The sequence below is a fragment of the Lithobates pipiens genome, unplaced genomic scaffold (genome assembly GCF_037356315.1).
Source record: "Lithobates pipiens isolate NorthernLeopardFrog02 unplaced genomic scaffold, aLitPip1_a1.2 Scaffold_22, whole genome shotgun sequence".
NCBI classification, from domain to species: Eukaryota; Metazoa; Chordata; class Amphibia; order Anura; family Ranidae; genus Lithobates; species Lithobates pipiens.
Genome location: NW_027507784.1, coordinates 83,147,211 through 83,172,559, shown reverse-complemented (window position 1 = coordinate 83,172,559; position 25,349 = coordinate 83,147,211). Strand labels below are relative to the sequence as shown.

The 25,349-nt window shown below is 45.2% G+C and overlaps 1 protein-coding gene across 2 annotated transcripts in view; it reads right to left on the bottom strand.

The window, feature by feature from the left end:
• The window catches only part of RAB3GAP1 (RAB3 GTPase activating protein catalytic subunit 1), a 261,671-nt gene extending 238,163 nt beyond the window's left edge, over window positions 1-23,508 (bottom strand). For both annotated transcript variants that reach the window (XM_077447811.1, XM_077447812.1), the window contains exons 1-5: window positions 23,441-23,508; window positions 17,090-17,145; window positions 14,038-14,113; window positions 11,933-12,065; window positions 9,155-9,233 (exon numbers count right to left, since the gene is read on the bottom strand). In XM_077447811.1, coding sequence (XP_077303937.1) covers window positions 9,155-9,233; window positions 11,933-12,065; window positions 14,038-14,113; window positions 17,090-17,145; window positions 23,441-23,458 — 362 coding nt within the window. In that variant the 5' untranslated portion in view covers window positions 23,459-23,508. The remainder of the gene's footprint in view (window positions 1-9,154; window positions 9,234-11,932; window positions 12,066-14,037; window positions 14,114-17,089; window positions 17,146-23,440) is intronic.
• Window positions 23,509-25,349: the final 1,841 nt, after the last annotated feature.

The following is a 25,349-nucleotide window of genomic DNA, read 5'->3' as shown; positions in this document are numbered from 1 at the left end:
TAATGGGCTGTCTCAATGCAAAGCACAATATTTTGCAACATAACATGCGTTTACCCACTGCAGGAAGTCAATCGGCTCCTAAAACTGGCTACATGCAGTAGACCTGAAGAAATTCCTTAGTGAATTGTGGGAGGGTGGGGGGGGGGGCTCTTCCCGGGATCCCTCTGGTTCATAAGCGACCCAAGTAGAGCAGCCAATAACCAAAACATGGATGTTGGGTCTGCCATAAAATGGTGCATAGAGGAGAACGGACTTCCTGAGAAAACTGAACAGAAAGTATCTATTGTAGATATCAGGACTGATCAGGATAAGGCACATACGTTGGTGCTTTTGGAGTGGAGGAAAGATCTCCACAAGCTTTCAGGGCCCCACTTTACAAATGAATGAGGAGAGAGAGTGCAAAACTAGAGGAGAGAGAAGATGTGCAGTCAGACTGGGCATAGCACTCATCTAAGTGTACGAGATCTAATCCAGTCATTAAACATTTGGCAGAGATTTTTTTTAAAAATAGGATTTTTATAACAGCTTACCTGTAAAATCCTTTTCTTTGAAGTACATCAGGGGACACAGAGCCATAGTAGTTACTATGTGGGTTATAGGACACCTTCATGTGATGGACACTGGCACACCCCAAGACAAAAAGTGCCCTCCCCATATAACCCCTCCCACTACTGGGAGTACCTCCGTTTTGTAGCAATACATGTGTATACCAAGAAGGAAGGGACCTCTGTGTCCCGTGATGTACATCAAAGAAAAGGATTTTTAGAGGTAAGCTGTTATAAAAATCCTATTTTCTTATTGTACGTCACGGGACACAGAGCCATAGTAGTTACTATGTGGGATATCCCATAGCAATGGCAACTGAATGGAGGGAGACAATAGTAGGGCACCAAGAGACTCGAGGACTTATACTGCAGGCCACAGCGCCCAAAGGCGATATCCTCATGACCTTTTACATCTATTTGGTAGAATCTGCTAAATATATGGACTGAAGACCAAGTTGCGGCCTTGCGGATCTGAGCCATAGAGGCCTGGTGATGCATTGCCCAAAAAGCACTAAAATGTAAAAATTTTAAAAAGTGTCTTTTTTCAAAAAAAATTAAAAATGCGTTTGAAAAATCACTGCGCAAATATTGTGTGGAAATAAAAAAAAATTGCAACACCCACCATTTTAATCTGTAGGGCCTCTGCTTTAAAAAACAAATATATAATGTAATGTTCGGGGGTTCAAAGTCATTTTCTTATGTTTTTTTTTTTCATGTAAACAAAAGGTGTTAGAAAGGGCTTCGTCTTCGAATGGTTAGAAGAGTGGGTGATCTGTGACATAAGCGTCTAAATGTTGTGCATAAAATGCCTGGACAGTTCAACCCCCCCCCCCCCAAATGACCCCATTTTGTAAAGCAGACATCCCAAGCTATTTGCTGAGAGGCAGGTTGAGTTCATGGAATATTTTATCACAAGTTTTGGGAAAATTCCCCCCCCCCCCTTTTTATTATTTTTTTTTTATTTTATTTTTTGCACAATGTTGTCACTAAATGATATATTGTTCAAACATAGCATATGCATATATGGGGAATTACACTCCAAAATACATTCTGCTGCTTCTCCTGAGTACAGGGATACCCCATGTGTGAGACTTTTTGGGAGCTTGAACCCCCGAAAACTAATCACCGTCTTTAGGATTTCTAAGGATGTAAACTTTTGATTTTACTCCCAACTACCCATCACAATTTTGAAGGCCATAAAATGCCAAGATAGCACAAGACAAATGACCCCATTTTGATGAAAGTAATGACAACTTTGTGTAAAAAGCAAAAAAAAAAAAACTGTAATTTTTCCGAAACTTGTGGCAAAATATAAAATATTCTAGGGACTCACCATGCCTCTCATCAAATAGCTTGGGGTGTCTACTTTCCAAAATTGGGTCATGGGGGGGGGGGGGGGGGTCTTGTGCCATCCTGGCATTTTATTGCCTTCAAAACTGTGATTGGTAGGAGTGAAATCAAAAATTTACACCCTGAGAAATCCTGAAAGCGGTGCTTGGTTTTCGGGGTCCCGTACGCGGCTAGGCTCCCAAAAAGTCTTACACATATGGTATTCCCGTACACCATTTTAGCACCTCAAGAATTGAGGCAGTCATAAACTAAAAGCTGCATAAATTCCAGAAAATGTACTCTAGTTTGTAGACGCTATAACTTTTGCGCAAACCAATAAATATACGCTTATTGACATTTTTATTTTTTTTACCAAAAGACATGTGGCTGAATACATTTTGGCCTAAATGTATGACTACAATTGAGTTTATTAAAAAAAATGTATAACAAAAAAGTAGAAAATATATTTTTTTTTCAAAATTTTCGGTCTTTTTCCGTTTATATAGCAAAAAATAAAAATCGTAGAGGCAATCAAATACCATCAAAAGAAAGCTCTATTTCTGGGAAAAAAGGGACACAAATTTTGTTTGGGTACAACATTGCATGACCGCGCAATTACCAGTTAAATTGACGCAGTGCCAAATTGTAAAAAAAAAAAAAAAAAGTCCTCCAGTCTTTGAGCTGGCAAATCCTCCGGGGCTGAAGTGGTTAAGGAACTGATCTCCCTGTAGTTGCCTCTGCAAGGCTATCATAAATCTGGTGATAATGTAACAGGAAAAAATCTAAATGGTTTCTTGCCACAGGACCAAGATAAAAGTAAAGAAAAAATAAATAAATAAATAAATAAATAAAATGCATAGACATGTTATAGAGGGGAAGTGAGAGGTTTGGGGGGGGGGGGGGGGGGAGAATGTGGGCAATGTTCGCAGATACTACATTTTTATATTTTTCTGTTTAATTCCTTATTTTCAAACTCTATTGAAACAGAATAAACAGTTACAAATGTAATTTCAGGACAACAAATCCAAAACAGAAGTGAAAAAGTATAGGTTCTTACAGTGGTAAGCAACTGCTGCTCCGTCTCACGTTTTCCTATTTCTAGAGTGGGGGGGGGGGGTGTATATACTAGGAAAGACGAGGTTGAGGGAAGAGTAGAAAGTAGGGATGCACTGGTACCATTTTTTTTTTTTAGTACTCACCGATACCCATTACTGGATACCCATCAGTACCTTCGGTATATTTTTACAGCACATTGGCCCAGCTTGGACCAATGTATATACTGTACCTGGCCCGACACCACTGGTAGCGGGAAGTCACTAAAGTAGACACTACTATTTCAGTGATCTTCACTTGCTTCTGGGTCCCATTCTGATGCATTTTGAACATAGGAAGTCGGTCACTCAGCATGGGCGCCCTTCAGAGAATGCTTTGCATCCTCTAAATAAATGCAAAGCATACTACGATTGGACAAGGAGAGTGAGACATTACCACCCCATCTTTCCACCTCAATCAGATAACACTTTGCATCCATTCAGAACATGTAAAGCATTCTCTTAATGGCACCCCTCTAAGAGGCCGACCTCCTGTGTTCAGAATGCAGTAGGCCAGGTACCACCAGTCATGTATTACTATAGAAGCCCAGAGACCACAATATCACAAACTATCCATCTTATCGGTAAAATATAAAAAAAAAAAAGAAAAAAAAGAGGTTTCACCAAGTCAATAAATACCAAACATGTCAAGCCTTAAAACTGTGCACTCCCATTAAATGGCAAAAAACTTTGGTTTGAAAATGTGTCTAAAAAGGCGTCTTCTCTACATGTTCTCAGTTTAGAGTAAGCCATGAGAGTAGGTACTGAAATTACTGCTCTCACGTGGATGTCTGCAGCATTATGAAACACGTGCATTACAATAGTCGTTTTCGTATGAAGGCTTATCCACCACATGCATTCATGGCCTTATGTATGTATGTATGTATGCATGCATGTATGCATGTATGTGGGGGCAGGGAACTTTACAACACTGTGCATTTTATGTTATTTTTATTTTTTTTTTACAAATAATTTTATTGCTTTAACTGCTTCCCACCCGCCATACATATGTATATGTTCTCGGATGGCAGCGATGATACCAGGATCATGGCTATAGCTATAATTCTGGTTTTAGGATTTTCAGCCGGTGAAGAGCTTTCCTGAAGAAGTGATCCGCCGACTTAACCACTTATACGGGGCGATCTCAGTTTGGCCGGATGCATTTGAGAGTAGAGGAGAGACATGGGGTTGTCACAAACGTCAGAGAGAGAGAGCAATTTTAGCTTCAGACCTCCTGTTTAACTCTAAGCTGGCAACCCGTAAAGGCTTTTAAAGTGTCGCTTATATCATATTTATTTTTTTTTTTTTTTTTAGGTACTGGAGATTGTAAACATTCCACAGGTATGCACAATTTTAAAGCTTGACATGTTTGGTGGTTATCTATTTAACTTGGAAAACATCGTCTTTTATATTTTACTCAAAAAATTGGGTATTATATTGTGTTTATTTTGCAAACAGGTGGCAGTAATGGGCACTGATCCGCACTGGTTGGTTACACTTATAGGTGGCACTGATTGGCACCACTGGTGGGCATTGATAGGTGGCACTTGTGGACGTCAATGGCAGGTGGCACTGGCAGGGTGTACTGGTGGCACAGATGAGGCAGAATTGCCTCTTCCTCTTTGGGACCGATGTCCCTTGCACATAAGCCGGCGATGAGTCTTTTCTTTCTCCTCACGGGAGAAATGAGAATGCCCCTTACACAGGTGGTCAGTAAGAAAAAAGGAATCTTTGGAAGAACCCTGGTTGAAAATAACTGCTCTATATTATTTCCCTGTGTCCCTCCCTGTGGCAGCTACATAAAAGACAATATTATTATTATAATACAGGATTTATATAGCGCCAGTTTGCACAGCACTTTACAATATAAAAGGGAGACAATACAGCAACAATACAATTCAATATAAGAGGGTTAGGAGGGCCCTGCTCCTGCAAGCTTCCAGTCTAATATGGAGGGGCTGGTGAAACAAAAAGTAGTAACTGTGAGGGATGAACTTATGAGGGAAGAAGACAATTCAGTTAGTTGGAGACAGGATAGGCCTCCCTGAAGAGATGAGTTTTCAGGGATCGCCTAAAAGTGGATAAAGTAGCCGATAACCGGACAGATTGGGGTAGTGAGTTCCAGAGGATTAAAGAGGCTCTGGAGAAGTCTTGGAGACAAGTAAGGGATCAGGAGACAAGAGAGCAGAGGGTCTTGGGAGGAGCGGAGAGGACAGTTTGTGTGATATTTAGAGATAAGATTGGTGGTGTAGCAGAGGGCAGAGTTGTAAACCGCTTTGTGTGTTATTGTTCGTATTTTATTCATTGGGCGATGGGAAGCCTTCATAAATATAACCACTTAAGGACCAAGCCTCTTTTTCAGATTCAGTGTTTACATGTTTAAAACAGTTTTTTTTGCTAGAAATTTACTTATAACCCCCAAACATTATATATTGTTTTTTTTTTTTCTAACACCCTAGAGAATAAAATGGCGCTCATTGCAATACTTTTTTTCACACTGTATTGCGCAGTGGTCTTTTTTTGGAAATTATTTTAATTTTTTTTTCAAAAAAGTAGACACTAGTAAAATTAGCCCAATTTTTTTTTGTATTGTAAAAGATAATGTTACACCAAGTAAATTGATACCCAACATGTCACGCTTCAAAATTGCACCCGCTCATGGAATGGCGTCAAACTTTTATCCTCAAAAATCTCCATAAGCGACATTTAAAAAATTCTGCAGGTTGCATGTTTTGCGTTACAGAGGAGGTCTAGGGCAAGAATTATTGCTCTCGCTCTACCGATCGCGGCAATATTTCACATGTGTGGTTTGACTACCGTTTTCATATGTGGGCGCTACTCACCTATGTGTTCGCTTCTGCGCGCGAGCTCGGGATAATAATTTTCTTATTTTACTTGATTTTATTTATTTTTACACGGTTTAAAAAAAAAATAAAAAAATTGGATCACTTTTATTCCTTTTACAAGGAATGTAAACATCCCTTGTAATAGAAAAAAGCATGACAGGTCCTCTTAAATATGAGATCTGGGGTCAAAAAGTCCTCAGATTTCATATTTGGACTTAAATGCAATAAAAAATAATTAATTTGAAAAAACCCGCCACAGAGGCCACCATTACCGTACACATGACCGGCGCCTGAAGAGATTGATACCTCGGTTGTGGCAGCAGCTTCTGCCGTTACCGAGATATCCCTCCTCAAAAAATGGACGTACATCGGCGTGCGCCAGTCGTAAATGGATAAAGAGGTAAGGGGAGGGAGGAGGAGCTGGGCCAGCAGAGACACTCACAAAAGAAGGGAGTGCAATTAAAAGTGGGGGGGCGCTGTGTTAGAGATTGACACTCTATTGAGTGGTCACAATTTCAAGCAAATTCTAAAGGCAAATAAACGCAAGTAAGCGTTTTAAATACTTGACTTTTCTGCTTTTATCTGCTATTTTTTCGGTTGGTGAGAGGGTATCAGAAATTTACATCTGAACATTACTTTATCACCTCTACTTGTAGCACAAAGCTTTACTCACTAGATGGCGATCTTTACGCTGCAGAAGACTAGACATCTAAACTACAGTAGCTCGCTGTTTGTTCTAGGAGTCTTTCGTAGAGTTTTCAGTAAAACTACATTTCACTGGTTACAGGGTCATAAGAGACAAACTGAGGCTGCCATGGCTGGTGCTTCTAAAAATGCTAGTTGCCTGGCTTTCTCGCTTCAATACTTGAGTCACTGAACCAAAATAAGTACAGTAAAACCTTGGATTACGAGCATAAGTCGTTCCGTAAACATGCTTGTAAACCAAAGCACTTGTGTATCAAAGCGAATTTCCCCATAAGAAATAATGGAAACGCAAATGATTTGTTCCACAACTATTTATTCACAAGTCCTTCAGTCTATAGTCCATATAAAAAGATTAGAGCAATGCAACTTTGAGGCAACTTCAGAGAATGCCTGGGTAATCATCCTGTAATAGGGGTGCAACGGATCAAAAAACTCACAGATCGGATCGTTCCTCGGATCAGAGTCACGGATCGGATCATTTTTCGGATCAGCAAATAATAATTTAATTTGCAAAAACCTGTGAAAATTCCACCACCATATAGTCCCCACTGTAATATCCACAATCTCCCCCACCGTAATATTGGCTGAGTATGGCTGGGTACGGCTGAGCACAGCTGAATATGGCTGGGCACGGCTGGGTATCGCAAGAGTATTGGCAGGGTATCGCTACAGTATTGGCAGGGTATCGCTGGGGTATTGCTAGAGTATTGGGGTATTGCTAGAGTATTGCTAGAGTATTAGGGTATTGCAGAGTATTGGCAGGGTATTGCTGGGTAATGCAGGGTAATGCAGGGATGGCTGCTTCAATCTCAGGATCTTTCCCCTCCACTGTACAGGTTAGTACAGAGAGGGAAGAGAGGAACTGTTTACAAGTGATCGCTCTGCCGGAGCGATCAGTGTAAAAAGCCTGGGTGTAGAAAGATGGCCGCCGATTCGGAGCTAGGCCGCGGAGCGCTCTGCGGATTGCGGCATGTGCCGATCCGAGCGGGGTGACCCGTTCGGATCACGGATCGGTGATGATCCGTTGCACCCCATCCTGTAATGTCAGATCGCAATCATATCAATTAAGATGAGGATCTTAGATGAGATGAGGGCTCATGCACACTGCAGCTCCATTTCCTGTACCTTTTCATAGATCGCTCGGTGATCTGCGAACCAATTTGGGGGCGTCAAACTTTACTTCGACACCCCCCAGTGGTTCACAGATGTCAGTGTGAACCAGTGTACGATTCAGGTGAGATACGGAAACCCCCACAGGAATCGCAGGGTTTCCCGCATTGCACCACTGTGAAACGGGACTTGCAGGCATTTGAGCTTTCATTTCAGCTTGAAGAAGCTTGTGCTTTTTTTTTTTATTGAGCTTTTTTGAGCATAAGCATTTTTTTTGTTTGTTTTTTCAGAAATCCTCATAAAGTCTATGGGCACAAGTCGGATAGAAATCGCCCTGAAGTAGGGCAGGAAAATTTTTCCAGAATCTGAGTGACTTAATAAATGCCTTCAATGACTAAAATGGGATTTCTCTTCTCTTTTAGACTCAGTCATGCTACACGTATTGCAAGACCTAGCTCGTTTATCAGATTAAAATGGATTTAAAAAATTGCCTGTCATGTAAAACACTTGCAGACCAAGTTGCTTGCAATCCAAGGTTTTACTGATCCATGGACTCAAATTGTTGAAGCCAGCAGTCATTAGGTCAGACCGGCAAACAGAAATTTCAGTAGATCAATCATGGAAAGATTTACTTGAAATAAGCATTAAGACCTACAAGGCTTATATTACACAATATATAATAAGAATAATAAATCATACTGTACATAATAAAATATATATTTAAGTGATGTGCAGATTTTATGCAGCCAAGGAATCACAACTAGGGATGTACCGATATCGATACTAAGCATTTGCCCAAATGCTCCCAATACCAAAACTTTGCGGTGCAATTTGCGTTCACAGAAAATGAATGGGTGCAAATGCGATCTTAACAGGATTGGAGTGCGATTCCTGTCCCAAACACATGCAATTTCCCCCACCGCTCCTGTGTGTGTGTGCAAAGAAAGGGAAAAGCTCCATCTAGTGGGCAGTTTAAAAAAAAATTTTTAGAACTTACAGTACATATCTGACCATATACAAAATAATCTACATAGGGGTCCCGGTCCACCGATGATGGCAAATTACGGCCGCTGTTGGTGTTCACAGGGCTGACGGAGATGTAGAGGCGGTCCTGCCCCCGAGCGGGCATCACTTCTGCCCTATACCCACAGGGGTCCCACAACTTCTTCTACAGCAGCCTTTGATTTGCTATCGCTGGTGACACCTTGTAGATGATTTTGCATGTGGTCAGATATGTACTGTGAGTTCTTCCAATTTTTAAACTGCCCACTAGATGACGCTGTCACACACACACACACACACACACACACACACACACACACACGACATTGGGGAAAAAAAATAAAAAAATCACATGCAATTCAGACAGGAATTGCACCACACCACAATTTTTTTTTGTATTTCCGCAAAAACGCACCGCAAAGTATCAGTACACGGTATCAGCGAGTACTTGAATGAAAGTATTGGTACGTGTACTCGCCTTTAAAAAAAATAAATAAAATGTATTCCACTATGTGAAAGTACGTACCATCGAACCAGACAATGAGCAATTGCAGGGAAGTCATTGTTTGTACACAGCAGATCTTGCATAGACACAGGAAGGGAATCTAGAAAAAGGAAATCAATTTTAAAAACAATTAGGATTACATTATAGTATAGAGTGTCTCACTGGGCAAGCAAACCTGCTGATTTTTAAAAATAGTAAAAGACAAAACTGCAGTATGAGAGACTTAAAATATATATTAGCACAAAGCCCAACATTTCATATTCCTGATATGGGTCTGTGATACAATTTATCTGTATGAGAAAGTATCCTGTTCTCTTTGCATTGTTTCCTTTGTGTGACACACCTAGTGATCCTGACAGCCCCTCTGTATTCCTATTTCAAACTGGCCAAACTGGGTATGGAAGCACATTCACCCCAGCTTGGTCAGGTTTCTTCTTTGCAATCTATTTGGGAGCACAGACTGTCTGTGCTCCAATGGTCAGACCTCTGATGACATGCTCCAGTGCACAGCTAACCACTGAGAAGATTTGTGTGCTGCAGTTTCTCTGCCTCCTGCTGACATGTCCTTGTAAGTACTCCTACAACTTTTGTCTATCTGCCCCAAATTGGCACTATATCCACCGGAGCATTTGCATTTTGCAGAGCAGAGCAGGGACTGGCCATAGAGGAATGCATTAATTTGATGCAGCTGGCCAGTTTAAACATGTTTTGCAATATAAACTAAAAATCAATTATTTTTTTGTTTGCTAGAAAGGGTGTATAGGAGTGTGCAGAGGGCTCATCCAGAATTTTTAGTGTTAACATGTGGTCACATACTTTTAGCACCTGATAGAGCATATAGATGTAGCAGCTACTGGGATTTGAGCAGAGATTTATCTTCTATTGTATTGCAGATCAGTGACCAGACCTGAAACTTGTAGCTTTCCTACAACTTGTGTCTATCTGCCCCATTTTGGAACTATATCCACTGTACCATTTGCATTTTGCAGAGCCGAGTAGGGAATGGCCATTGAGGGATTCATTTGATGGAGTTGAACAGCTTAAACATGTTTTGCAATATATTTGAGCTAAAAATCTAATTTTTTTTTTGCAGTTTGCTAGAAAGGGTATATAGCAGTGTGCATAGGGGGGGGTCATTCTGAATTTTCACCATCCAGGTCTGCCTCCAGTGCCATTTCTGGGTACAGGGGACTGCCAATACAGCAATGTAAATGTGCCTGTGTCAGCCAGCCAACCTTTTGATATTATAGCTGCTGACTCTCTGTCTTCTGAGCGAACCCCGCCGCCAATAGAAAGTGTCAACATAATGCATGATGTGGGCACCCGAAGAACCCTGCCTCCTGAAAACAGAATATGAGAAGATACTCGGGATTGGAGCGCCACATGAACAGGGCTTTTAGGTACATAAAAAGGGCATTTAGATTTTATTTTTGTAATGCCAGTGATCAGTTAAAGGCGATAATTTTTGCTTGGAGATGGACTTCAACATCAATGAAGTGTAAGTATACATAAATAATCCATTCATATTATATCCAGTCAAACAGGCAATCACACTACACTGTTGTTGCTGAATTGTGTTGATCATTTCAGGAACAAAATCCGACTTTGAGTAACCAGAAGAACATATGGGTGACAATGATTGTTTGCTTTCTAGGAGGGAAACGCAAAGGGGAAAATTGACAAACTCAAGCAGGCAAAACCTGGAGCAGCTGTACATAGTAACCAATCATCTTCAGTTAAGCTTTAAAAAATGAAAGAAAGAATCTGATTGGATGCAATGCGCAGCTGCTCCAGATACAGACTGCCTCACATACATTTACTGCGGCAGGCCGGCTCCTCTGCGCAGAATCAAGTAGCTGTACTTAATTCTGTACTTCCGGGTCTGGGGCGCACACTCCACAGTGGGAGCCAATCAGTGGGTCCGGCAGACACGATGTCCGCCAGCGTCCAGCGATCATTCAGGAGACAGGCAGAATGGAGATCTGTGTATGTAAACAAGGCAGGTCGCCGTTCTGTGACAAGGGAAGGTAGAGATCTTGTGTTTCTGCTAAGTATGAACACGGACCTCTGCCTTGTCACAGTAAAAGCACTTCCTCACTCAGCTTGGAAGCACTCCCTAGGGAGACAATTAACCCTTTGCTCGCCCCTGATGTTAACCCGCTTCCCTGCCAGTGTCATTAGTACAGTGACCGTGCATATTCTGTAGCCCTGACCACTAGATTAGTAGCACTGGTCCCCAAAAAATGTCAAAAGTGTCAGTTGGGTGCCCGCCACAATATTGCAGTCCCGCTATAAGTCGCTGATCACCATTACTAGGCAAAAATAAATGCAAATTCCAAAAATATATGCCATAGTTTGTAGATTGCGAAAACCAATAAATATACGCTTTCATACTGGTCAGTCTTTTTTTGTTTATAGCACAAAAAATAAAAACGCAGGGGTGATCAATTACCACCAAGAAAGCTCTATTTTTAGATTGTAAGCTCTAACGAGCAGGGCCCTCGGATTCCTCTTGTACCAAATTGTATTGTAATGTAACTGTAATGTCTGCCCTCATGTTGTAAAACGCTGCGCAAACTGTTGGCGCTGTATAAAACCTGTACTATAATAATAATAATATTTGTGGGGAAAAAAAGGACAATTTATTTGTGTACAGCGTCGCAACTGTCAGTTAAAGTAAAAAATTATCTGGTCATGAAGTGGGGGGGGGGGTAAACCTTTCTGGAGCTGAAGTGGTTAATAAATTCCCCTCCGTTTTTCAGTCAGACATTTCATACAGAGCACCAATTATCCCTTTACCTTCTCCGCCATCTTCCGTCTCCTCCTTTTCAGCTGACTCTTGTACCAAATAGTGGTGCTTAATACTAAATTTGAAGTCTGCAAATGAAATGTCATCTCCTTTCTCCTCCCACACTCCAGTAGTGTACTCTCCCTGTAAAATAAACGAGGGTCAGAGCTTTAAGCGACTGTTGGATTATAGACTGTTGCAAGAATGCATACAAAAAAAAATAAAAAGCTCCTGCCATTTTTTTTTTTTTATTTAAAATAAAAAAATAAAAATAAAAAAAAAGGAGAGAAAAGAAGTTAACCCTTTCATGACTAAGCACATCAGTGTTGTGAATGAAGCTGGCGGTAGAGAAAGCAAGAAGCTGCAGAGCAGAAGCTGATGCTTCCTGTATAGCGCCAGCTCCTCTCACAATCTATACCAAATGCACTCTGCCTGGGACAGCAACAGCCGGGGGGGGGGGGAAACTGAATGGAAGATTGGTATTAAAGGTGTGTTTGTTACTGAAATCAGTATATATATGGGCATATCTGTACTTCAGTGGTTACTAGGCTGCTGTTAAACTAATCCTACACATGCGGGTTACCTGCACTGAGCCATAGACTTCTTTCTGTTATTACCTGTGGGTTTGGTGCGCTTTCAGAAAGTGCACTATACCATCAGGATATAATAGATGTCTATGGGAAAGTGCAGCTAACCTGCAGGAAAGCCACAGGCGCATCAGTGTGAAAGCAGCCTTAGGACCCAATCGGGCCCTCCATTCACCTCTATGTCCATTTACCCCTGCTTACCTTCAATCTTATACACGAAAAAAAAAAAGGGAAGGGGAACCGTCCCTTCCATCAGATTGAATTGGAGGGCCCATAGAGTAGCACAGGCTGTGTCCATATCGGTTCTGCATATGCAGCGTAGATACAGATATGTCATCCGCCCATTACACTTATTTTGGCCCGCGACCAGTTACCGAGTCGCTTCAATGACCCTCGCTCTTCAAAAGGTTGGGCACCCCTGCTCTAGAGAATAAAATGGTGATCGTTGCAATATTTTATGTCACACGGTATTTGTGCAGCGGTGTTTTAAACACAACTTTTGGGGAAAAGGGACACTTTCATGAATTTAAAAAAAACGAAACAGTAAAATTAGCCCAATTTGTTTGCATATTGTGAAAGATAATGTTACGCCGAGTAAATAGATACTAAACATGTCACGCTTTATAATTGCACGCACTTGTGGAATGAAGACAAACTACGGTAGCTTAAAATCTCAATAGGCGACGCTTTAAAAAAAAATTCCAGTTACCAGGTTAGAGTTACAGAGGAGGTCTAGTGCTAAAATTATTGCTCTCGCTTTGATGATGGCAGCGATACTTCACGTGTGATTTGAACACCGTTTACATATGCGGACGCGACTTCCGTATGCATTTTCTTTGCTGCGCGAGCTCGAGGTGACGCTTTAAAAAAAAATAAAAATTCTTATTTTAAAATTAAATTGTTTTTTTTTTTTTTTTTAAACAATTTATTAATTTTAAAATAAAAAAAAAAATTTTGATCACTTTTATTGCTGTCACAAGGAATGTAAACATCCCTTGTGACAGTAATAGGTGGTGACCCTCAATTCCTCCTTTACACTTCAAAGTATTCAGATCGCTGTTTTCAGCGATTCTGAATACTGTATTTTTTTTTATTTTTAAAACCAGCACCATTGGCAGCCGAGTAAACGGGAAGTGACGTCATGACGTCGCTTCCGTGTTTACGATTAGGAGACTGGAATGAACCTGCTTACGGCTTCATTCCAGTCTGTCCCTAGCCGCTAGAAGCGGCGGATGTTCGATCGGGGCTCACGATTGAACGGGAGCCCCGGTAAGCGCGGCAGGAGGCGGCGGCGCCCCCTCCCGCTCCTCCGGCATAACAGCCAAGCGGCTTTTAGCCGCATCGGTTGTTATGGCTGGATAGTCGATCACCCGCTCTGAAAAACGGCACCGGGATGATGCCTGCAACTGCGGGCATCATCCCAGTATAAGCCCCGGAAGCCGGGTACGCACATCTGCGTACGCTCGGTGGGAAGGGGTTAATACAAAAAATGTAATGTTTCACAATCATCTGTGAAATGACAGATATACCTTCTCTGGGGTCTTCTTGGAGGACTCTCCAATTAGTTTCCAATCATTTAAGACTTCTTCTACTTTTGAAATAAACCTGCAAAAAAGAAGAGCTATGATTACATTTCACACTTCATATGAATCAATTACACACAACTCAGAATTACCAAATTATATTATTATTTGGGTTGATTTACCAAAACTGGGGAGTAAAAAAAAAAAAAAAATGAAGCAGCTCTGCATAGAAACCAATCAGCTTCCAAGTTTCTTTGTCAAAGCTTAATTGAACAAGCTGAATTTAGAAGCCTATTGATTTCTACGCAGAGCTGCTCCAGATTTTGCACTCTCCAGTTTTAGTAAATCAACCGGCTCCAATCAATCAGGCTCCAGATTAAAAAAAATAAAAAATAAAATAAATAAAAACCTTGTTTGCCATGGATAAATAAAAAAACAACTCCCTCGTGTGACCTAAAGCCTTGACAAAGATCCGCAGGTTTGAGAGCAGACACAACAGTTCCCTTTCACTATTCCCGGGAATAACGTCACTTCCTGCTGACCCAAACATCTCCACCCAGTGGGTATAGACATGGCAGGTTATACAGTGCTTTGAAAAAGTATTCATACCCCTTGAAATTTTCCACATTTTGTCATGACACAACCAAAAACATAGAATGTATTTTATTGGGATTTTATGTGATAGACCAACACAAAGTGGCAAATAATTGTGAAGTGGAAGGAAAATGATAAATCGTTTTCAAAGTTTTTTTTTTTTTACAAATAAATAGGTGAAAAGTGTGGGGTACATTTGTATTCAGCCCCCCGAGTCAATACTTTGTAGAACCACCTTTTGCTGCAATTACAGCTGCAAGACTTTTTGGGGATGTCTCTACCAGCTTTGCACATCTAGAGAGCGACATTTTTGCTCACTCTTCTTTAAAAAAATAGCTAAAGCTCTGTCAGATTGCACGAAGAGCTTCTATGAACAGTAATTTCCAAGTCTTGCCAAAGATTTTCAAATGAATTTAGGTTTGGACTTTGACTGGGTCATTCTAACATGAATATGCTTTGATCGAAACCATTCTATTGTAGCTCTGGCTGTATTGTTAGGGTCGTTGTCCTGCTGGAAGGTGAACCTCCACCGCAGTCTCTTTTGCAGACTAACAGGTTTTCTTTGAAGATTGCCCTGTATTTGGCTCCATCCATCTTCCCACCAACTCTGACCAGCTTCCCTGTCCCTGCTGAAGAAAAGCATCCCCACAACATGATGCTGTCACCACCATGTTTCACGGTGGGGATTGTGTGTTCAGGGTAATGTGAAGTGTTCGTTTTCTGCCATAAAAGTAAAATTTTAGTCTCGTCTGACCAGAGCACCTTCTTCTACATGTTTGCTGTGTCCCCCACATGGCTTCTCGCAAACTGCTAACAGCACTTCTTATGGCTTTCTTTCAACAATGGCTTTCTTCTTGCCACTCTTCCATAAAGGCCAGATTTGTGGAGTGCACAACTAATAGTTGTCCTGTGGACAGATTCTCCCACCTGATCTGTGGATCTCTGCAGCTCCTCCAGTGTTACCATGAGCCTCTTGGCTGCTTCTCTGATTAATGATCTCCTTGCCCGGCCTGAATGTTTAGGTGGATGGCCATATCTTGGTAGGTTTAATATATATACATAAAATATTGTTGGATCGCTTTGTTTATACCAAATACTAGCACTATCGCTGTACCTCAGCCCCTCTGCAGCTAGGACAGCTGTGGCTCCCATACAGGGAAGCGGCAGTGCCCTCTATTCACCCCTCTCCAATTGTCTATTCACAGAATGCACAGTGTTCTGTGAATGGACAAGGGGAGAGGATACACAACACTATCACTTCCCTGTATTAGAGTCACAGGAGGCCAGAAATACAATAGCTATAGTATTTGAAACAAACAAAAGTAGTAATTCGAAGGACACAAACAGCAATCTGACATTGGCATACACCTCAAAAGAGATCACTTTTGTATACACACACCGAAGAAAAAATAAATAAAAAATGTGCCTCAATTTTTGCTTTAGAAGATTAGTTCATCTTTACCAAAAAAAGAAAAAGAAAAACAAATGGCTATGCAGATAAGGAGCACATGTAGACAGAAAAAATGTGAAGCTTTGACAAAAGTTGGATAATGCTCTAGCTATAGGTGTAGACCATTTACATATCTTGAAGTCTTGCCGAAAAACTCCCTGGGATGGCCTCATCCCATCCTGCCTTGTTGCTAGGATGTTACTAACACACCCCCAGCCATTACTGTTCACCTTCTTCATCACCTCCATCACAGGGACATGCTCTCAAATCCTTCACACACATGTGGTCTACTATCTCCTCTTCACAGCATTGCTGAGAGCTACTGCGATAGGGGAGAGAGCTTGTGTGAGGGTATTTGAATCATCTGGGAGTGTCTCAGATACCAGGCAGGGTGGGGCGATGCCATCTATGAGAGTTTTTCAGTCAGGTTTTAGGAAATACGTAAAATGTCCTACACCTATAATGGGGGCATTATTTAACTTGTAGTCAATGCTCCACAGTTTGTAGGTAAAGGGTGAACCAACCCTTAGGCCCCTTTCACACACGCGGACAGTATGTCCGTATTTCATCCATCCGTTTGCGGATGAAATACGGACATACATGCATCCGTATGGGATAGCGGGTGTCTGCGGATGAACATCCGCAGACACCCGCTATTGTCCGCCTCCGCTATTGTCCGATTCTGCAGACGGAGGAAAATCCTATTTTTCTATCCATCTGCAGAGCGGATCTGATGAACACGGACAGATGGTCCGTGCTTATCCGATCCCCATAGAGGAGAGCGGAGAGCTGACGGGGGTCCCTGCACAGTGTGCGGAGACCGCCCTGTCCGCCGCCGGCTCAGTGGGGACAACGGAGCGATCCCAGCTGAGCAAGCGGATCATCACGGGGCGGATCATTACTGATCCGCCCCGTGTGAAAAGGGCCTTTAAGTGTAACAGAAGCAATGATCTGTGATGGATGATGACATGGGGTGTGATGATCAATGCAGAGGTTACAGTGAAGAAGTCTTACCTCTCCCATTCTGAGGCTGTGGTGAAGTCAGTGATCTCAAACACTTCAGATTCAGGCTGCACAAGAGAAAGTCAAGAGACAGGATGAGAGCAGGCAGCAATAAGGAGGTTAAAGTATATCTAAACCCAAAACCTCAAACCAAATATGCCGTTACCCATGTACCTTGTATATTGAAAAGTTTAGCAGTGTAAACGTTTTTGTCTTTTCTTCCATTAAAGTGTTATTAAACCCAGGAGCCTGCATTCACAATATCTGCCCTCCCACAGTACACAGAACATGGAAATGCAATTGTTTTAGTAAATATAAACTGCTAAATATCTTTTCTCATCAGCAGTATATAGCGGAATTAGGACGTCTATCAGTGTCTGGTTAAAGCTTGTAGGAGGAGTTTTCACACTGCACTGGCTGTCCTATTAGGTCCCCTGACCCTCTGTCTGGGCAGTGCTGATTGGCCCTGTGCTGATCACATGCACCCTTCCAAAAAAAAAAAAAAAAAAAACTAGCAATACGCACTAAACTGAGCATGTGCAGCTTCCCCCCCCCCCTCCCCCCAAGACTCTGTTTTATCAGGAGAAGGGTTGGAGTCAGTGGAAGGAGAGGATCAAAAAAGACATGATCTAACAGCCTTTATACCCAATGCAGAGGATTAACCCCTTACATTCCACAGTGAGTATAACAAGCATGCTTTACTGCATATACAGACTGATTTTACTGTTGTGGGTTTAGTAACACTTTAAAACATAAGAGTAAGGTGTAAGCACTGACACTTGTGTGTTGATTGGTAACACAAATTAAAGTGCCGACCACTGCATTTTCTGCATTTTTGATGTGTTGTTTTTTTTAATGCTTTTTGAAGTTTTAATGAAGCTTGGCAAAGGCCGTGTGTGTGTTGGTTTTCTATATGAAATACAAAGCGAAGTTAACTCTGAAGAGCCTCTCTACTGCTGTAGGTGTGGCTAGGGAGCGCTGCGATAGATCTCTATGGAGGATTCAGAGATGTGGCGAACCACCAAAGCAGCACAAATTCAACCAGATCTGTACAGATCTGTAAGGTAACCATTTTATTTAGAGATAGCCACTGATTGGCATTTAGTGTTTTACCCACTTAACCTCTGGAAGGTTTTACCCCCTTCATGACCTGGCCATGTTTTTTGCTATTTAGCACTGCGCTAAACTTTTTTCATACAAATAGAGCTTCCTTTTGGTAGTATTTGATCACCTATTTATTTACTAAAAAAAAAAAAAATCCCCCAAATTTTTTCTTATACATTCTGTTATTAAACCATATCCAGTAAAATCATTTTTTTTTATACATTTAAGCCAAGATTTATTCTGCTACATGTCTTTGGTAAAAATCAAACTGCGTTTTTAGGGACTCTATTATATTTCTGATTGTGATCAAGATGCTGATCCATACAGACACTATACTAGTAATGGTGGGGATCAGAGATTTATAGTGCGACTGTGATAGTGTGGCGGGAAATCTGGTGCTGCGATAACTGACACCGGATGGGAGGGTCACTAAGTGACGTTGCTAGTGATTGAGTTCCGTGGCCGCCCTGGACATGTGTGAACCGGCTCCATTGAGAGCTGATCACACTGGTATGTCATGTGAATTGGATGCGGTAAAAAAAATTGCATCCAATTCGCACATGTGTGAACCCGGCCTCAACCTCTAGAGATCCGCGCTATAGCCGAATGACGTTTATTGACGTTGTCTCGTGCACGAGCGGTCTGCACGCGCGGCGCGCTCTGTGATCAGCGAGTCTATGAGACTCGCCTGATCACGGATCGGAGCAAGGGGTCGATCCCGACCCCTTACCACACGATCAGCTGTCAGCCAATGACAGCTGATCATGTGAGACAACAGAGCCGGTAATCGGCTATTTTTCCTGTCAGCGCAAGGAGAAAAAAAAAAAGCCGATCACGGCCAGCGTATCAGTGCCCACCTGCCCCCTGACAGTGCCACCTATTTAATAAAAAAAGCACCCCAATCAGTGCCACCCATCAGTGCCCACAGTGCCACCCATAAGTGCCCACAGTGCCACCAATCTGCCTCAACAGTGCTGCACCCCAGTGCCACATATCCGTGCCCATCAGTGCCACCTATCAGAGCCACCTATCAGTGCCCATCAGTCCCATCTATCAGTGGTACCTATCAGTGCCCCTTAGTGCCACCCATCAGTGCCATCTTATCTGTGCCCATCTTTACCCATCAGTGCTGCCTTATCTGTGCCCATCAGTACTGCCTTATCTGTGCCTATCAGTGCCGCCTTAACTGTGCCGCCTATCAGTGCCGCCTTAACTGTGCCGCCTATCAGTGCCGCCTTAACTGTGCCGCCTATCAGTGCCGCCTTAACTGTGCCGCCTATCAGTGCCGCCTTAACTGTGCCGCCTATCAGTGCCGCCTATCAGTGCCGCCTCATCAGCGCATTTCAATGAAGGAGAAAAATGACCTGTTTGCAAAATTTTATAACAAACTATGAAACATGATTTTTTATTTTTTTGCATCTTTTTTTGTTTGTTTAGCAAAAAATAAAACTCCCAACTGTAACTAAATACCACCAAAAGAAAGCTCTATTTGTGAGAAAAAAAATGATAAAAATTTCATTTGGGTACAGTGTTGTATGCCCGCGCAATTGTCATTCAAAGTGCATCAGCGCTGAAAGCTGAAAATTGGTCTGGGCAGGAGGGGGGTTTAAGTGCCCAGTAAGCAAGTGGTTAAAGAGGAACTGCAGTCTGCTCCCATAATTTGTAATAAAAACATCTTTGCCATTCTGAAGCTTCCCTCCAACCACTTTGCATATTATTTTATATAGAGTTATTTGCTGCCTTGACTACTGCAACTCTCTCCTTAGTGGTCTACCCTTACGCAGGCTATCCTCCCTTCAATCTATTACGAATGCTGCTGCTAGACTAATACACCTCACTAATCGAGCCGTTCACTGGCTTCCCCTCCCCCACCGTGTAAAATTCAAAATGCTAACCATAACATATAAAGCCATCCACAACATCGTGCCCATCTACATCACAAACCTCATCTGCAGATATTGCCCAAATCATCCCCTCCGCTCCTCCCAGGACCTCCTGCTCTCTAGCTCCCTTGTTACCTCCTCCCATGCTCGTCTTCAGGAATTCTCCAGAGCCTCTCCCATCCTCTGGAACTCCCTGCCCCAGTCTGTCCGATCAGCCCCTAACCTGTCCACCTTTAGGAGATCCCTGGCAACCTCACTTCAGGGAAGCCTATCCCATACCCACCTAACTGATTTCTCCCCCCCCCCCCCCAGCAACAATAAACCCCTGAAACAAAACACCTCCCCAAGCAACAATGGATCCCTGCAACAAAATACCCCAAAAGCAACAATAGATCCCCCCAAGCAACAATAAACCCCTAAAACAAAATACCCCTCCAAGCAACAAAATACCCAAAAGCAACAATAGATCTCTGGAAACAAAATACCCCCAGCAACAGTGGATCCTGTGTGAAAAATTAGCTGCCCACCAACATCCGTCCAACAGGTCTGCCACATACACTGTGCTTCTTCAAAATAGACCCACCTCCCCAACAGCTGACCCTCCCCAGCCACAACAGACCCGCCTCCCCAACAGCTGACCCTCCCAAGCCACAACAGACCCGCCTCCCCAACAGCTGACCCCCCCCCAGCCACAACAGACCCGCCTCCCCAACAGCTGACCCCCCCCAGCCACAACAGACCCGCCTCCCCAACAGCTGACCCCCCCCCAGCCACAACAGACCCGCCTCCCCAACAGCTGACCCCCCCAGCCACAACAGACCCACCTCCCCAACAGCTGACCCTCCCAAGCCACAACAGACCCGCCTCCCCAACAGCTGACCCCCCCCCCAGCCACAACAGACCCGCCTCCCCAACAGCTGACCCCCCCCAGCCACAACAGACCCGCCTCCCCAACAGCTGACCCCCCCCCAGCCACAACAGACCCGCCTCCCCAACAGCTGACCCCCCCAGCCACAACAGACCCACCTCCCCAACAGCTGACCCTCCCAAGCCACAACAGACCCGCCTCCCCAACAGCTGACCCCCCCCCAGCCACAACAGACCCGCCTCCCCAACAGCTGACCCCCCCCAGCCACAACAGACCCGCCTCCCCAACAGCTGACCCCCCCCCAGCCACAACAGACCCACCTCCCCAACAGCTGACCCCCCCCAGCCACAACAGACCCGCCTCCCCAACAGCTGACCCCCCCCAGCCACAACAGACCCGCCTCCCCAACAGCTGACCCCCCCAGCCACAACAGACCCGCCTCCCCAACAGCTGACCCCCCCAGCCACAACAGACCCGCCTCCCCAACAGCTGACCCTCCCCAGCCACAGCAGACCCGCCTCCCCAACAGCTGACCCTCCCCAGCCACAACAGACCCGCCTCCCCAACAGCTGACCCCCCCAGCCACAACAGACCCGCCTCCCCAACAGCTGACCCCCCCAGCCACAACAGACCCGCCTCCCCAACAGCTGACCCCCCCAGCCACAACAGACCCGCCTCCCCAACAGCTGACCCTCCCCAGCCACAGCAGACCCGCCTCCCCAACAGCTGACCCCCCCAGCCACAACAGACCCACCTCCCCAACAGCTGACCCTCCCAAGCCACAACAGACCCGCCTCCCCAACAGCTGACCCCCCCCCAGCCACAACAGACCCGCCTCCCCAACAGCTGACCCCCCCCCAGCCACAACAGACCCGCCTCCCCAACAGCTGACCCCCCCCCAGCCACAACAGACCCGCCTCCCCAACAGCTGACCCCCCCCCAGCCACAACAGACCTGCCTCCCCAACAGCTGACCCCCCCCCAGCCACAACAGACCCGCCTCCCCAACAGCTGACCCTCCCCAGCCACAACAGACCCGCCTCCCCAACAGCTGACCCTCCCCAGCCACAACAGACCCGCCTCCCCAACAGCTGACCCTCCCCAGCCACAACAGACCCGCCTCCCCAACAGCTGACCCTCCCCAGCCACAACAGACCCGCCTCCCCAACAGCTGACCCCCCCCAGCCACAACAGACCCGCCTCCCCAACAGCTGACCCCCCCAGCCACAACAGACCCGCCTCCCCAACAGCTGACCCCCCCCAAGCCACAACAGACCCGCCTCCCCAACAGCTGACCCCCCCAGCCACAACAGACCCGCCTCCCCAACAGCTGACCCCCCCAGCCACAACAGACCCGCCTCCCCAACAGCTGACCCCCCCAGCCACAACAGACCCGCCTCCCCAACAGCTGACCCCCCCAGCCACAACAGACCCGCCTCCCCAACAGCTGACCCTCCCCAGCCACAGCAGACCCGCCTCCCCAACAGCTGACCCTCCCCAGCCACAACAGACCCGCCTCCCCAACAGCTGACCCTCCCCAGCCACTTCAGACCCGCCTCCCCAACAGCTGACCCTCCCCAGCCACAACAGACCCGCCTCCCCAACAGCTGACCCTCCCCAGCCACAACAGACCCGCCTCCCCAACAGCTGACCCCCCCCAGCCACAACAGACCCGCCTCCCCAACAGCTGACCCCCCCAAGCCACAACAGACCCGCCTCCCCAACAGCTGACCCCCCCCCAGCCACAACAGACCTGCCTCCCCAACAGCTGACCCCCCCCCAGCCACAACAGACCTGCCTCCCCAACAGCTGACCCCCCCCCAGCCACAACAGACCCGCCTCCCCAACAGCTGACCCTCCCCAGCCACATAACACGCTCCCAGCAATAAGAGACCACCCCAAATGGCAACAGAAGCGGGTACCCGATTTTGGAAGTTCGGCCCCCTGCCCCTCCTCCTTCCCCCACCCATTCACAAAGCTCACACAGCACTCTTCACGCATGCACAGTAGGGAACCAGCTGTGAAGCCGTGATGCTTCGCTGGCGGTTTCTCTCAGCTGAGATGGCAGCACCTGAGAGAAAATTGCTAAATGGGCTTGGGTGAGGACAGCGCAGGATCCCTGGACAATCCTGTTATGAAGAGTCAGCAGCTGCAGGATTTGTAGATAATGACTTATTTATTTATTTTCTGAAGGAACTTCTCTCCAAGTATCAGTCCCACTGAGGGATGGTTCTGCTTCTCTTATTGACCTTTCAGGTTCACTGCAATATACTGTGAGGGGAGGTGGGGGGGAACTTATTATTCCCCCCCCCTCTCAGAATCAGATGAGAGAGAGAAGAGCAGAATGCTGGAAAGTTGTAGACAAGTGACAGACAAGGGGAAGGGACATGACATGCTCTGCTCATGTCCGCTCTGCACTCGCAGCACACAGCCTGTCATTGTACACACAGCGCTGTCACCGGACACCGTTCTATCCTCTGACAGCTGACACACAAACCCAGCTACTCACATCACTGTCCGCCGCCATCTTGTCAGCCTGGTGACGTCAGCGCCGGAAGCCGGAACTGGAGCAAAACAAGCTGAGGAAGCCGGGGTGGTGCTGGAGGGATTGTGGGCGGAGACGTCGCCCCGCCCCTCACCGCCCCTCTCCGCTCATCATCATGACTGACTAAACCTATGTGTAATATAGCGCGGTGAGCTGTCAGTACTGCGCTCCTGTGTATGTGGGAGGCATAGCAGGCTTTGCCTTTTAACCCTTACACTGCTGAGGGGCCGTGTCCTTGGAAGTCTTCCCTCACACCAACCATACAGTTCATCCATGACGTCATCATACCGCTCACACTTCTACGAACCATAATAATAATAATAATAATAATAATAAAAAATAATAATAAAGGATGAGAAATAAATATTGTATTAATAAATAAAAATCAGAAAATAAATCAGGCTAACGCTGTTATTAGCACATGTCATGTGCGGCGTGTACGCTATCTGGGCCCGTTCACCTATTGCTGTTGTGCGTTGCCTAGGCAATTGTGGTATTGTGATCGCCGTTAAGACGTTCCTTTGAGTTTGCTAATAACGCACAAGAACGCCCCCCCCCCCCAAAAGAAAATTAAAGTTCTGGAAGTATTTATAACAATGCAGCACACCACACTGATTGGAAGTGCGTTACAGGACAAACTGCAATGCTTGTGCGTCAAAGTTGCGTCACTTAGTCCAAGATGATGGTGAACGCTGGTACTCAGTAGAGATGAACCCCTTACACTGGTGGTCAGAGCAACAAAGATCCCCTCGCAGTGATGGGTAGTGGAGAAGGGCCCCCTCATACTCGTGTAGCACTGACCCCCGATGGAGCTGCTGGCTTGATTGGGCTTACCGTTACCTTCTTGACCTCATCTGCGTCTAGGGGTTTCCCGTGGTAGGTGGCCCAAAGAATTGTAGAAACTGACACTGGATCCTCTTTTTGGGTTATTTATTGAAAAGGTAACACAGTTTCTTAATGAAGGGTAGAGGGTTAGGAAGAAAGTTCAGGTACTTTTTTTGGAACTGCAGAAATAGGAAGTCTCTCACAATAGAAATCCAGAGAATTACCATTTCACAAATGGATTCTCACAGCTATCGGATGGACCTCCTCTCACTAGGCCTAGCAGCCAATAGAGTGTTTAAGTAGAGCAAAGTCTCTGCCACAGACTTGAATGTAACTGAGAGTAATTCAAAGAGCTATCATACGGTACCAGTATCTCGCAGCCGGTCCGGCGATACAGTATGAGTGTAGATACATTTAGTATCCTTCAACTGAGCCTCCAGGCTCCTTCGGAGGAGCCAGCCTTGTGCATAGCCTCCTCCCGAAAAGTCCTCCCCTGGGTGCTTCTCCAGTTGCTGGGCCTCTCCTCACGTGAGATGGCACTGGACCACCCTTGAATCCTCCTCTCAGTTACTTCACCTCGGGCTATCCAGCCCCGAGACTTGAAATTGGATGGATCCGCACCCCAGGCCATGGGGCCATGGGGGCTGGTCAGGAGGACCAGGACCATACAGACAGAAGGATCTTCTGGACCGGAACCCAGAATCACGTGATCACCATACCTTAAATACCACCTCCCAGAATGCACAGCAGGATGACACTCCCACTGGGCTGGTTCCGAGAAAGGGTGGCACTCAATACGCCTAGCTGAACTGCGTTCTCACACTTGCCAGTGGTGACAGCGACACCGACACAAGGAGAACCCAGTGCAATCCAGCTAGACTGGTACTGGAACCACAATTTGGCATAATTAGCCCCAAAACCCAACTTGTGGTCTTAGGAATATTACATAGAAAAAAACATAGCGCATGCTCATCAGGAGCCAACGCTACACTGGTGATTAGTAGAAAAGTGTCTCCTAACATTGGTGATCAGTGAGGATAAGCCCCTT